The 14,387-nt window shown below is 44.0% G+C and overlaps 1 protein-coding gene across 1 annotated transcript; it reads left to right on the top strand.

The window, feature by feature from the left end:
- Positions 1–4,377: 4,377 nt before the first annotated feature.
- Positions 4,378–13,746, top strand: LOC134087535 (NLR family CARD domain-containing protein 3-like). The gene is made up of 9 exons (XM_062541095.1): positions 4,378–4,496; positions 5,800–5,909; positions 6,026–6,178; positions 8,886–8,999; positions 9,289–9,405; positions 9,700–9,813; positions 10,070–10,183; positions 11,087–11,706; positions 11,945–13,746. The coding sequence occupies exons 3-9, from the start codon at positions 6,027–6,029 to the stop codon at positions 13,744–13,746; spliced, it is 3,033 nt and encodes a 1,010-aa protein (XP_062397079.1). The 5' UTR covers positions 4,378–4,496; positions 5,800–5,909; position 6,026.
- Positions 13,747–14,387: the final 641 nt, after the last annotated feature.

Here is a 14,387-nt window from a genome sequence, read left to right as displayed (position 1 = left end):
TGCTGGACCAGCTGAGGAGGAGGGCTCAGCTGCAGAGTAGAGTAGGCAGCTGCACCAGTCCATGAGCTCAACACTAATAAGCTTCATCAACAAGTCACATTAAACAGGGCTATCGTGTGTGTGTGTGTGTGTGTGTGTGTGTGTGTGTGTGTGTGTGTGTGTGTGTGTGTGTGTGTGTGTGTCCAGAGCTGAGGATGATGGCTCAGCTGCAGAGTAGAGTAGGCAGCTGCACCAGTCCATGAGCTCAACACTAATAAGCTTCATGAACAAGTGACATTAAACAGGGCTATCGTGTGTGTGTGTGTGTGTGTGTGTGTGTGTGTGTGTGTCCAGAGCTGAGGATGAGGGCTCAGCTGCAGAGTAGAGTAGGCAGCTGCACCAGTCCATGAGCTCAACACTAATAAGCTTCATGAACAAGTCACATTAAACAGGGCTATCGTGTGTGTGTGTGTGTGTGTGTGTGTGTCCAGAGCTGAGGATGAGGGCTCAGCTGCAGAGTAGAGTAGGCAGCTGCACCAGTCCATGAGCTCAACACTAATAAGCTTCATGAACAAGTCACATTAAACAGGGCTATCGTGTGTGTGTGTGTGTGTGTGTGTGTGTGTGTGTGTGTCCAGAGCTGAGGATGAGGGCTCAGCTGCAGAGTAGAGTAGGCAGCTGCACCAGTCCATGAGCTCAACACTAATAAGCTTCATGAACAAGTCACATTAAACAGGGCTATTGTGTGTGTGTGTCCAGATCTCTAGTTTAACAGTCCTAATGTCCATGGGCATATATTGTATTGCCTCTCACTGAGTGGTATCTAATGACTTTAGCAATCTTTATATCAGCTGTGTCTATTCCATGAGAGTGATGCCAACATAATAACATTCATGAATCCTATCAGCTGGAGAAAACAGATGTGGATGAGGCTGGTGTGTGCTGTGTCCTTCATGTTTCTCTGGTCTCTGTGTCCATCTGAGCTTTCAGCAGGTAAGTGCACACCTGCCACCACTGCCCTCAGCACCTGCCCAAGAGAGCAGAGCGGCTGGTCAACACACTCCCGCTGGCCTCTCAGCTCAAGGCAAGAGCGGAGCTACGGAGGGGCAAGTGGAATCTGATGAAGACGCATCCACAGCCCGACTCAGGCGCCGCGTGAAGAAAGCTGTGGCGTCGCCCCTTGCCACCTCTGGGCCAAGGGCAGGGGAAGATGGAGCAGCGTCCTCAAACCTCATCCCTCCCCAAGCCTCCTCGTCCACTGTGTTGCACCAGGAAACACTTTGCCGGAGCGCTCCAGGCAGTAGGACGTCCACCCAACTCTTTGGCACTGATGCAGAGTCCTGCAAACAGGAGCAGTGTGTTGTGGCGCCATGCTCCTCCAACAGCAGCTTGGACTACTTCCTGTACTCATTCACACAGGCACGCCAACCTGAACGTGGGATCCGTTCAACACAATGTGTTCAGGCAACTGAGCATGTGGTTCAGAGAGAGGAGTTTAGTGTGTTAGCAGAGAAACAGTGGAGAAGGAGATGACCGGTCTAGGGCACAAGAGGGCTCAAACAGAGGCTTCTCGCCACCATTGCCATCGGCTTACTGTTAAGGGATTCAGCCTGGATGTTTTGTTCCAAATAAAATATAGATTTTCAACAGCAATGTGTTTCATTGTATGTTTCATAATGATTCTAGTCATCAGGGTTGAGTGTTTTAGTGATTGTGAAAAGCTGTAATGAATGCATCCATGAGGAACTGAGAAGTGTGAATACTGTGGAGTGTTTTCTCATTTCATGTGTGAGGAGGAGGAGCTCATGATGAGCTTCTACACGCAATACTACATGAACATGGACGCCTGCGTAGAGATGCAGCAGAGGCCATTTTAGGGGGAGATGGAACAGAAGCCATTTCAAATGCACACATGAATGATGTAGCCGTGCAGGACTTGTGCAGGACACTGTAGGCTGAAGGAAAACACATGGTGTTGAAAACGCAGCGGCTGAGGCCTGGGTTAATCAGCACAAGCCCCTTCAGAAGCCTGTTCTCAAGTGCTGCAATAGCAATACATGCAGTACATACAGTAGCACCTTATCATTGCATCACACGGCCAGTCCATACCAGACCTTTGGAATCACTTCACAGATGTTTAGCTTTTTTATTTCTGTGAGTGATTTATATGTATATGGGACCATGTGTATATGTGTGTATGTGTGTTTGTTGTGTTATGGTTGTACAAGCTACTGGATGCCTAAAATTTCACTTGGGATGAATAGAGTATATTTATCTATCTATCTATCTATCTACAGTATCTAGTATGTTGGTGCATACATGTTATATAGGCTACATCACTTCACATATATCAATATGTTATATCGCACAATAATGTGTTTTATTGCAGAATAATGTGTTTTACTGCACAATAATGTGTTTTACAGCACAGTAATGTGTTTAGAGTTCTGCCCAGCTGATGGCTCGTCCGGTGACCCCCTCCCAAGTTGTGTTTAGAGTTCTGTCCAGCTGATGGCTGGTCTGGCGACCCCCTCCCAAGTTGTCCAGCGCCCCTGCTGCCCCAGACCTCACTCTGAGCTCCATGTCACAATGCAGAGCTGGACCAAGTACACAACTCCTTTACTGAAGTTAAATAGAGATGCACCTTCACTAATATTACTACAACACAAGTACACAACTCCTTTACTGAAGTGGAATAGAGATACACCTTCACTAATATTACTGCAGTACAAGTACACAACTCCTTTACTGAAGTGGAATAGAGATACACCTTCACTAATATTACTCCAATACAAGTACACAACTCCTTTACTGAAGTGAAATAGAGATACACCTTCACTAATATCACTACAATACAAGTACACAACTCCTTTACTGAAGTGAAATAGAGATACACCTTCACTAACATTACTCCAATACAAGTACACAACTCCTTTACTGAAGTGAAATAGAGATACACCTTCACTAATATTACTCCAGTACAACACAACTCCTTTACTGAAGTGAAATAGAGATACACCTTCACTAACATTACTCCAATACAAGTACACAACTCCTTTACTGAAGTGAAATAGAGATGCACCTTCACTATATTACTACAATACAAGTACACAACTCCTTTACTGAAGTGAAATAGAGATACCTTCACTAACATTGCTCCAAGTGGAAGTTGCAAAGGCAGAGTTTTACTTAAGTTGAAGTACAGAAGTACTTGCTTTTAAGAATATAAACCAAAGCAAAGTCGTGTTGATGACCACGTACTACTGTTGATCACTACAAGTACAATGTCTTGTAGATGAGAAAATAGGCTCTACTGTTGATCAAAGCACAGACCAGATGAAGAGTTTTTGATAAAAATGTTTTGCAGGGTTTTTTTGTGATGAAAAATGTACAAAAGAAATAGAAAAAATAGAAAAATACTTTAGAATTTGTCCTGTAAAGAACACACGCACACCATAAATCTCAGACGAAGACTTTCAGACCAGAGCAATTATGTTTGCCCTATTGGTTACATGTTTAGTTGGAGCCATCATGAAAGGTTTGGAGACTTATGGGGGTCACATTTTAAAGTCTGTTGGATAGAGCAGGTCTGAAGTGGATGGTAATTTACTGTAGTCAGACATGAAATATATATATTTGGACACTGACAGTTACGGTAAACTTAAAGGAAGATCATGAGGAATTGCAGTAGCACTTTATGACCACAAGAGTGTAGTGTTGACCATGTTATAAGCACAGTTCTGACCGCGGTATATAGGCTATTATGTTTATGTATGCAATAATTATCACACTATTCCAATACAACCTACTGTATACAAACCAACACTGGTTTTCAACTTCAACACAAATTTAAGCAAGTTAAGAACATTTACAGAAAATGAAAATACATCCAAAGCTGACAACCCTCGACAGGAGGGGACATGAACTAGCTGTCAGAGCTACGTGACTGCATGCACAGAGTATGTGACATTATGCACACAATGAAAGTCAGTCATAGAACCACAGACAATTTCAATAGTTGACACCCACAATCAGATCCAAGGTGAGAATCCAGTTTTCTGTATCCATTTACAAGGTAGACAATGTGTGTGTGTGTGTGTGTGTGTGTGTGTGTGTGTGTACGTGCGTGCGTGCATGCATGCGTGCGCATGTGCATGATGTGTGCTTGTGCGTGAGTGAGTGCGTGTGTCTAACTTACAGCCACGTGAATAGTACAGTATGTATGTGAACCTACAGTAGGCTATGCATAAATATACTAAGCTACAGGTTGCACAAATATATAGGCTACAGGTTGATAACACAGACAATGCTACTACCAAAACAATATCGCTCAACTCCTGTCAAAAAATCCCAATGAGTTTTATTTCAATCGACCAACTCTTCTGGTTCAAGGACTAATGAACAGACCGCAGACGCAGCGTTTGCCCACGTGATGAACGCGGAACAAGTTAAATCGAAAGTAAATCTCAAGGGACCGCTGTGTGTTCGGGCAAGAACATTTCGGACGTTTTGTGAAGGTAAGTAGATAAAGTGAGTTAAATGTACAGTACAGTTGTGATCGATTACAGAGAATGTCCATTGATGTCGGTTTCGTGGTACCTGGAGATAACTTAGAGAGGGACATCTGTCGCAGACGTCATGGATTTGTTCGTTAACTAGGCTCAGGTCTACGTTTCATAACGACGTTGCGACTTCAGTCAAATTGGCCTAAATTAGGTCTCAAATGGATCAACCGAAACGTAGCCTAGATGTAAATAACTTATGTATCTTTAATCAAGCAATTAGGCCTAGACAGATAGGCGAGGTAGACACGGCCTACCGAACAACGACGCGAATCAGCCATAAAGAATGCTGTAGGTAGACTATCCTACTTTATTGACATGTAGGCCATACAGTAGGCCTATAGGCCTAGCTTCTTGTTACCCTATGTCTGAAATAAGGCATCACGACATCTTGGAATGAGCATCAGAGAAATATTTGAATGAACTTTTCCTTGTTTTATTCTAAGCCTCAAAAGTAGGCCGACGGGCTCCCCCTGCTGATAAAAAATGCACTGCCATTTATCGAAGTTGTCCATTCAAAAGCACAGCCTTCACCTCAGAGTCAGTCCTAATCTACATGTAATTGTAGCCCATTAGCCTACTGCCAGTATTATGTAGCAGTGTTATAACCTATTTGTCACTTCTATAGAATAATGTTTATGTTATGCATTGTGTAAAACATCATTGGTACTTGACCTTAACAAATAAACCTAGCTAAATGTAGCTTCTATTCTTGAGGGAAAGGCTGAAGCATTGATTCACAACCCTGTGACTGTACGTGAAGTAGAGTGATAGGGTTATTGTTATAGTTACCAGGGTATTTTATTTAAAGATGTTGAGTGGCATTATGACAACTCATGTATTTCTTTAATTTAACATGATTTACACACTTTTCCATTGTATGTATTGGTAACAGGGTTGCATACATTCAGCAAAAATACATGGGGGAAAATACCTTTAATGCCTGAGCTGGATAAATCATAACTTATAGTTTATTACCTATATTTCTGAAATAAATATTCAAAAGAAAATGTTAAAATAGAGCATTTGACATCTATCTGCCTAAATTGTCCAAAATGTCCATTCCTGTAATGTCCCTTAGAGCGTTACAGTTTAACAACAGACACAGTCAGAGCAGCACACCTTACAGCGAATTGGCAAATAAATAATAGTAGCCTACTAAGCACAGGCTAGAAGGTTATTAATTATTGTGATAGTACAAGTAGTGGTGGGAATGGTCTCGTTTTCATTTTCGTGTTCATATTGATTTCCATTATAGGCTGCAGGCTACTTCCTCTGTCAGTGGTTCCCTGATCTCTATCAACACGTCTGCTATTGTTGGAGCAGAAATGGATCCACAGATCTGATTGGTCCATGTAGCTGCTAAAAGTAAGTGTTTTTTGAGGAACCTCTCATCAGAAATATATATTTTTTCATCTCTCTTTTTAGAGAAGATTGCTCACCTTTCTCTTTCCCTCTCTGTTTATTTCTTATTGATTGATTAGGATGGATGTCCCTCAAGAGGGAGAGGATGCTGTTGGTGGAAATCAGACAGGCAGAGCAGCATGTGCCGTGTCCAGCCACGTGTCCATGAAGAATGAGGAGCCCGTCACTGATGGGCATGAGGGGGTCAGCACAGGAAGAGTGTCTTATCCAAGGTGAGTTGTTTCCACTGATGGGCATCAGGGGGTCAGCACAGGAAGAGTGCTGTCTTATCCAAGGTGAGTTGTTTCCACTGATGGACATCAGGGGGTCAACACAGGAAGAGTGCTGTCTTATCCAAGGTGAGTTGTTTCCACTGATGGGCATCAGGGGGTCAGCACAGGAAGAGTGCTGTCTTATCCAAGGTGAGTAGTTTCCACTGATGGGCATCAGGGGGTCAACACAGGAAGAGGGCTGTCTTATCCAAGGTGAGTAGTTTCCACTGATGTTCACAGTATTTTAGTTGATCAAGCACTACAGACCTTGTGTAACGTAAGATCCCAACTTTCCTTTTCCATATTTCTTTCCATTCCATATTATACGGAACAGTTGGCAACCCTAGCAGGGGCACAAAGGCCACTGTGGCCGTACAATGTTTTTATTTTTCAGGGGGCATGAAGGCCAAGTGTAGGGCATGGCCGCGGTATAATTCCCACGCTGGTTGAGACAGTGGAGCACATCTTTCTACACTGTGAAAACATAAGACAGGCCTTCTTCCCCAAATTCCAAATAGGTGTCCTGCATTTTCAAGATTGTGACAACAGTGAAAAAATGGCCATATTTCTTGTTGAAGGCCCCTTTGCTGCCTTTGCAGTACAATTTATCTTGAAATGTGAGGATCTGTGGCACTTACAGCAAATTTCTGTCTGTGATGTACACACACACACACGCCATTCTATTATTAAACACAGGAGAAAAATATCTTCTGGAATTCCGTATCCAGGCCTGACATGATGCCTGATCAAAAGTCCCCACATGCCTCCTCCATTGCCTGTAAAAGGGCTATGCGTTGATCGGGAGAGTGGAGAGTGGGTGATCTGTTAACCAGTTGCGGACTAAAGCAGCCCTATGGAAACTACAGTAGCATTATCCCATATGATGAGTATCTGGTCTGCTCTGGTTTCTGAACAGTATAGTGATCATGTCATGTAAGCTGTCAAGGAATGTAATAATGTGTGCAATGTTATATGAGCCTGCTGTTGCATGATGGTGAACAGCACCATTTTGGCTTATGCACACATAGTTGGGTTGTCCTGGGACATTGATTATGGCACGATGTCCAATAATGTTCCTGCCACGTCTCCTTGTTTTAGTGAGGTTAAAATCTGCCTCATCCACAAAAAGCAGCTCATGACCCATGGCATTTGCCTCTAGCGCCTTCACTCTCTTGAGAAGACCAGACAAATGCAGCACAGCAGGGCCATGCACAGCACTACAGTATGGACTTCATTCAGTACCAATGATACCATACAGTAGCTTACCTGCACATAGTCATATTGCAGTTGTTTTACACCTTCACTGTTTCTTTCAAAAGGGACTCTGTAGATTTGTTGTGTCGTTCAGATTCTGTTGCTGGCAAGTACACAACATAATACAGAAATACTCACATGGTGTATGTTTTGGAAGGTGGTGTCATCTTCAATTATGCGCTGCTGTGTTGCTTGTAGTCTAATGGGATTATTCGCAATCATATTGATTCTAGGGGTCTCTTGTTCTCCTCTGCCCCCGCATCCGGACATCTAGCGATTCTGTAAAGTAACTATTTCAGTATCTTTACATACAGTACAGTACGTGGTATTGTTGTGTTTCTCATTTGAGTATGGCAGCGCTACAACACTGCAAAGTGACTGAAAACCAGCCGATTTTAGGCTGAACCCGTTGGGTTCCCTCAGGGGCAATTCCATGGTTGATTACGTGGTTCACTATTGTAGCTCTGATGTCATCAGTAATTCTATTCTTCTTACCCTACCTCATCCCCCTCTTCGTCCTCCTCTTGTTCCTCCTTGTCCTCTTTCTCAGTTTTCACATGTGACAGTGTGCTAGTTGGCAGAATAGTGTAAATAATAGCCATACATGTACATGTGTATAGTTTTGAGTATGTAAATCATTTGGGAATTGAGTGTAAAGCAGTGAGTTTACAGTTCTGCTAAAAGAGTGCTGTGCAGCGGACTGTACAGTTCTGCAAAGTGTGTGTTACATAATTGCAAACTGAGTGCAAAGCAGTGTTTATGCTTTTAGCTTTGCAAATTCTGTGAGTGGTTTTGCAATAAGTGTTAATAGTTTTAGAAATTGTAATACAAGAATCACGGTTAGGGTTTAAGCATTGAATGGTCCTTTGGACAACCTCCCGATTTCAATAGAGGACCACTACAGTCTGTTTTGTTTCAAGGGTAGACAGGTGGGTGCCTGCGTGCGTGCCTGCGTGCGTGCGTGCGTGCGTGCGTGCGTGCGTGCGTGCGTGCGTGCGTGCGTGCGTGCGTGCGTGCGTGCGTGCGTGCGTGCGTGCGTGCGTGCGTGCGTCCGTGCGTGCGTGCGTGCGTACGTGTGTGTGAGAGAGAGAGAGAGAGAGTGATGGGGGGAGAGGAGAGAGGAGACAGGAGAGTTAGTTTGTATATGTGAGCGAGAGCCGAGAACGTGTGTGTGTGTGTGTGTGTGTGTGTGTGAGAGAGAGAGAGAGAGAGAGAGACTTCCTTAATGAGCAAGTGTGTCTGTGTGTGTGTGTGTGTGTGCGTGTGTGTGTGTGTGTGTGTGTGTGTTCATGTGTGCCATTGAGTTTTTGTGTATGCATTTGAAGCAAGGGTAGACATGCTAACCTGTGTTAATATTATGAAGATGTGTTGGCTCAATGTATTACAATATGGCTTTGTCTTCTTATATAACCAGACCACAGAAACACAGACCAGTGTCTCCAGTGCCCAGCTGTGTGTCCATGAAGAGTGACCAGTCCATAGGACAATATCCCAATTTCAGCAGTGGACCACCACAATCTGATCCAAAGTGAGATTTCACCTTTTTATATCCATTTACAAGAGTGTGTGTGAGAGAGAGAGAGAGAGAGAGAGAGAGAGAGAGAGAGAGAGAGAGAGAGAGAGCTAAAGAGAGAGCTAAAGAGAGAGAGAGGAGAGAGTGTGTGTGTGTGTGTCTGTGTGTATGTGTGAGCACACGCGGAAGTGAGTGTGCAAGCGTGTACAGTATGTGTTTGAAGCAAGCACTTCTAACTAACTTTCCTTAGTATTGTAAAGATGTATTAGCTCAATCTATTATATATGTTGTCTTCTTATATAAGCAGACCACAGAAACACAGACCAGTGTCTCCAGTGCCCAGCTGTGTGTCCATGAAGAGTGACCAGTCCATAGGACAATATCCCAATTTCAGCAGTGAACCACCACAGTCTGATCCAAAGTGAGATTTCACCTTTTTGTATCCATTTTCAAGAGTAGACGTGTGTGTGTGTGTGTGAGAGAGAGAGTTTGTGTGTGTGTGTGTGTGTGTGTGTGTGTGTGTGTGTGTGTGTGAGAGAGAGAGAGTAGAGACTAGAGAGTGTATGTGTGTGTGTGTGTGTGTGTGTGTGTGTGAGCGCGTGCGCAAATGAGCGTGCAAGCGTGTTTGAAGCAAGCACTTCTAACTAGCTTTCATTAGTGTTGTAAAGATGTGTTAGCTCAATCTATTATATATGTCGTCTTCTTATATAACCAGACCACAGAAACACAGACCAGTGTCTCCAGTGCCCAGCTGTGTGTCCTTGAAGAGTGACCAGTCCATAGGACAATATCCCAATTTCAGCAGTGGACCACCACAGTCTGATCCAAAGTGAGATTTCACCTTTTTGTATCCATTTACAAGAATAGATGTGTGTGTGTTTGTGTGAGAGAGAGAGAGAGAGTAGAGAGTCTATGTGTGTGTGTGTGTGTGTGTGTGTGTGTGTGTGTGTGTGAGCGCGCGCGCAAATGAGCGTGCAAGCGTGAATGTGTTTGAAGCAAGCACTTCTAACTACTGTAGCTTTCATTAGTGTTGTGAAGATGTGTTAGCTCATTCTATTATATATGTTGTCTTCTTATATAACCAGACCACAGAAACACAGACCAGTGTCTCCAGCGCCCAGCTGTGTGTCCATGAAGAGTGACCAGTCCATAGGACAATATCCCAATTTCAGCAGTGGACCACCACAATCTGATTCAAAGTGAGATTTCACCTTTTTGTATCCATTTACAAGAGTGTGTGTGTGTGTGAGAGAGAGAGAGAGAGAGAGAGAGAGAGAGAGAGAGAGAGAGAAAGACAGAGAAAGCTAAAGAGAGAGAGGAGAGAGTGTTTGTGTGTGTGTAAGAGAGAGAGTAGAGAGAGAGTGTGTGTGTGTGTGTGTGTGTGTGTGTGTGTGTGTGTGTGTGTGTGTGTGTGTGTGTGTGTGTGTGTGTGTGTGTGTGTGTGTGTGTGTGTGTGTGTGTGTGTGTGTGTGTGTGTGTGTGTGTGTGTGTGTGTGTGTGTGTGTGTGTGTGTGTGTGTGTGTGTGTGTGTGTGTGTGTGTGTGTGAGAGAGAGAGAGAGTTAATCTCACAGCAGGAATTGAGAAAACACACTCCGTGAACTAAAAGCAAAATAAGCCTGTGGACCTGACAGTGTCAGGTCTGGAATGTTGAAACTCAGCGCCTCTGAGCTCGAAAAGGCCCCTTCAAACCTGTTCAGTCTCGTTCTTCAAGTTGGCTTACTTTCCTGAGGTCTGGAACAGGGGGCTTATATCCCCTATCTTTAAGAGTGGAGACAAATTTGACCCAAATTAACTACCAAGGCATCTGTGTGAACAGTAACCTGGGGGAGGTTTTCTGCTGTATTCTAAAACGCCCGTCTTCAGGCCTTCCGTACTGAGCACAATGTCTTGAGTAAAGGTCAGATTGGCTTACCAAAACATTGTACCACTGACCACATTTACATCCTACACACTGTAATCAACAAACCTGTTTGTATGTCTTAACAGCACAAATCCTTTTTAATGTGTGTTAATGTGACCATATGGCTTTACGTGTGCATGCACTGTTATTGACTTGATGATGATGTGTTTTTCTGTGCAATTATCCCTGTTGTCGGTTTAGGCACATCCTGACCCAGGATCAGTCCAGGTGTGGAGTGTGTGAGCAGCTATTGAGGGACCCAGTCATCACCAGCTGTGGACACAGTTTCTGCAAGCAGTGCATCAGCAGCTACTGGAGCCAGTCTGGTCCATCAGGAGACTACAGCTGCCCCCAGTGCAGAAAGAGATCCAGAACACAACCCATTATAAACCCTGACACAACTATGGCACAACCACTGTTATACCCACCTGAAAATATGTCACAGGCTCACCTATACCCACAAACTATGGCAAAGCCTCACCTATACCCATCTATGGACATGGCACAACCTCACCTATACCCACCTACAGCCATGGCACAACCTTTGTCATACCAACACAGTGAAATGGCACTTCATCTGAACCCATCCGCAAACATGGCAGAAGTTCCTCCATCCCCACACACAGACAGGGGGCAGTATCCTCAGTACTCAAACTCAGCCATGGGGCAGCATAATCATCCACACATCCAGCAACCTCTTTATCCACACATCCACACGGCACAGATCTCTCCACATCCTCCCTTAGATGAGCACACAGTCATGACAGGCAGCACCCATCTGCAAACTGAGCATGCTCCAGTCAAAAGGGCCAAACTAACAGGTGAGCCTGGGAGATCTATTAGGAAGAGCAGGATTCATGCTGAATATAAAGACCATTTATTTAAAATAAACCAAAATGGTTCATCATCTAATATTGTTATGCTGAAAAGGTGTTTTAGAAACACTGACTAATTTGTTTTAAATGATGGTTTGTTTGTGTGTTTGTGTACTGCCAAAAAGATGATTTGCGGTACATCTAGTTATGAATAATGCTCATTTGTTTGTGTATTTCCAAACAGATGACCATGTCCTGACCAGAGTACTGATGACCCATAAAGCCATCATGAAGAGGAGGTTTGAGAGCATATGTGAAGGCATAAGGTCAGGGACTCAAACACTCCTGAACAAGATCTACACAGAGCTCTACATCACAGAGGGAGAGAGTGAAGGGGTGAATAATGAGCATGAGGTTTGGCAGGTAGAGTCAGCATCCAGGCCACAAACCACAGAAGACACAGCAATCAACTGTAATGACATCTTCAAGCCCTTACCTGGACAGGAGAGACATATCAAAACTGTCATGACCAAGGGGATTGCTGGCATTGGAAAAACTGTCTCAGTGCAGAAGTTCATCCTTGACTGGGCAGAGGAGAAAGCTAACCAGGATGTAGATTTCATGTTTGTGCTTCCATTCCGTGAGCTGAATTTGGTCAAACATGATGAGTACAGTCTTCACAGACTCCTGCTTGACTTCCACCCTGAGCTTAAAGAGCTTCAAGATGGTGAATACAAAGACTGCCACATTGTGTTCATCTTTGATGGTCTAGATGAGAGTAGACTTCCACTGAAATTCCAAGAGAACCAGAAGTTGTCCGATGTGACACAAACATCATCAGTGGATGTGCTGATGACGAGTCTCATTCAGGGAACTCTGCTTCCCTCTGCTCTCATCTGGATAACCTCCCGACCAGCAGCAGCCAGTCAGATCCCCTCTCAGTGCATCAGTCAGGTGACGGAAGTACGAGGGTTCAATGACCCACAGAAGGAAGAGTACTTCAGGAAGAGGATCAGTGACCAGAATCAAGCCAACAGAATCGTCTCACACATTAAGGAATCCAGAAGTCTGCACGTCATGTGCCACATGCCAGTGTTCTGTTGGATCTCAGCCACTGTCCTTCAGCAGATACTGGAACAGGATGATGGGAAGGAAGCCCCCAAAACTCTGACTGAGATGTTCATACACTTTCTGCTCATCCAGACCACCAGGAAGAACCAGAAGTATCAAGAGGAAAGTGAGACAGATAGACAGAGGCTCCTGGAGTCACACCAAGGTGTCATATTGAAATTGGCAGAGCTGGCCTTCAAGCATCTGGAGAATGGCAATCTCATGTTCTATGAGGAAGACCTGAGAGAGTGTGGCATTGATGCCAGTGAAGCTTCAGTGTACTCTGGCATGTGCACTGAGATCTTCAGGGAGGAATGTGTGTTTCACCACAAGAAGGTCTACTGCTTTGTCCATCTGAGCATCCAAGAGTTTCTTGCTGCACTTCATGTGTTTGCCTCCTACTTGAGTAAGAACATGGAGGTCCTGAAACCATTTCTTAAAAGAAAGTCCATGTCTTTGGCAGATTGGCCTCTAGATGAGCTGCTGAAGAATGCTGTAAACAAAGCTTTGGAAAGCAAGAATGGACACCTTGATTTGTTTGTTCGCTTCCTTCATGGCATTTCTCTGGTGTCAAATCAGAGACTTTTGCTTGGTCTCCTGACAGACACACACAGCAACCCAGAGAGTGTGAAGAAAACAATCAAGAACCTGAAGATGATGCAGAGACCAAATATCTCCCCCGAGAGGTGCATCAATCTGTTCCACTGCCTGGTGGAAATGCATGACTCTTCTGTTCATGATGAAATCCAGGCTTTCCTGAAGGCAGAGAAAGGTGCCGTGAAACAGCTCACACTGGCTCACTGCTCAGCCTTGGCTCATGTGCTTCTGATGTCTGATGAGGTGCTGGATGAGTTTGACCTGAGCAAATACAAAACCTCTCCAGAAGGTCGCAGGAGACTGGTTCCAGCCGTGAGATACTGCAGAAAGGCTCTGTGAGTTATGTTCTACATTAGCGAATGATGCTAAATTGTTGGAAGTTCAGTTCTGTTGTCATAGAACCGAGTTACCTGTAAGAGATGTTACTATAGTGTCACTATGGGCTCTATTGTAATAATCAGAAATGCCTACTCAGAGACCCAGAGTTTAAGGGAAGTCCAGTCTCCATTCGCTAGTAAAACAGCATGATTTTGTGATCAAAGACCAGGCGCATTGTTCAAAAGGGTTGTTTTTCTGTTTCTTGGGTGTGTTTTGGGCGTAACATTCTTTAAACAAATGAGAATGACATCTGTCATTCCTTGTAGCAGCAAACAGTGTATCAGTATTTTGACAATCAGTGTATTTGAAGAAATCTGCTTGCACATGAGACCGTGTATGGAACACAGGGCTTCCACTAAACCTTGCTTTACGAAAACCTGTTTGTGACTCTCATAGGCAAAGTGAAACTAACTTCACCGTTGTCTCATAGACAACGACAAAACAGTTCTACACAGTATGCCTGGAAAAGGCAACACTTACCCCAGTAATGTTTGAAGGACTAAATAAAAATCCTAAGGATATACAGTATATTAATCATAAGATTATGATTATGATGAAATAATGATTTTTGGATCTTGCGCCAGAAAACACCTTCTGTTGTT

Source organism: Sardina pilchardus, chromosome 1 (assembly GCF_963854185.1).
Source record: "Sardina pilchardus chromosome 1, fSarPil1.1, whole genome shotgun sequence".
NCBI classification, from domain to species: Eukaryota; Metazoa; Chordata; class Actinopteri; order Clupeiformes; family Clupeidae; genus Sardina; species Sardina pilchardus.
The sequence above is the reverse complement of the archived record's forward strand: the minus strand, read 5'-3'. Positions and strand labels throughout refer to the sequence as shown.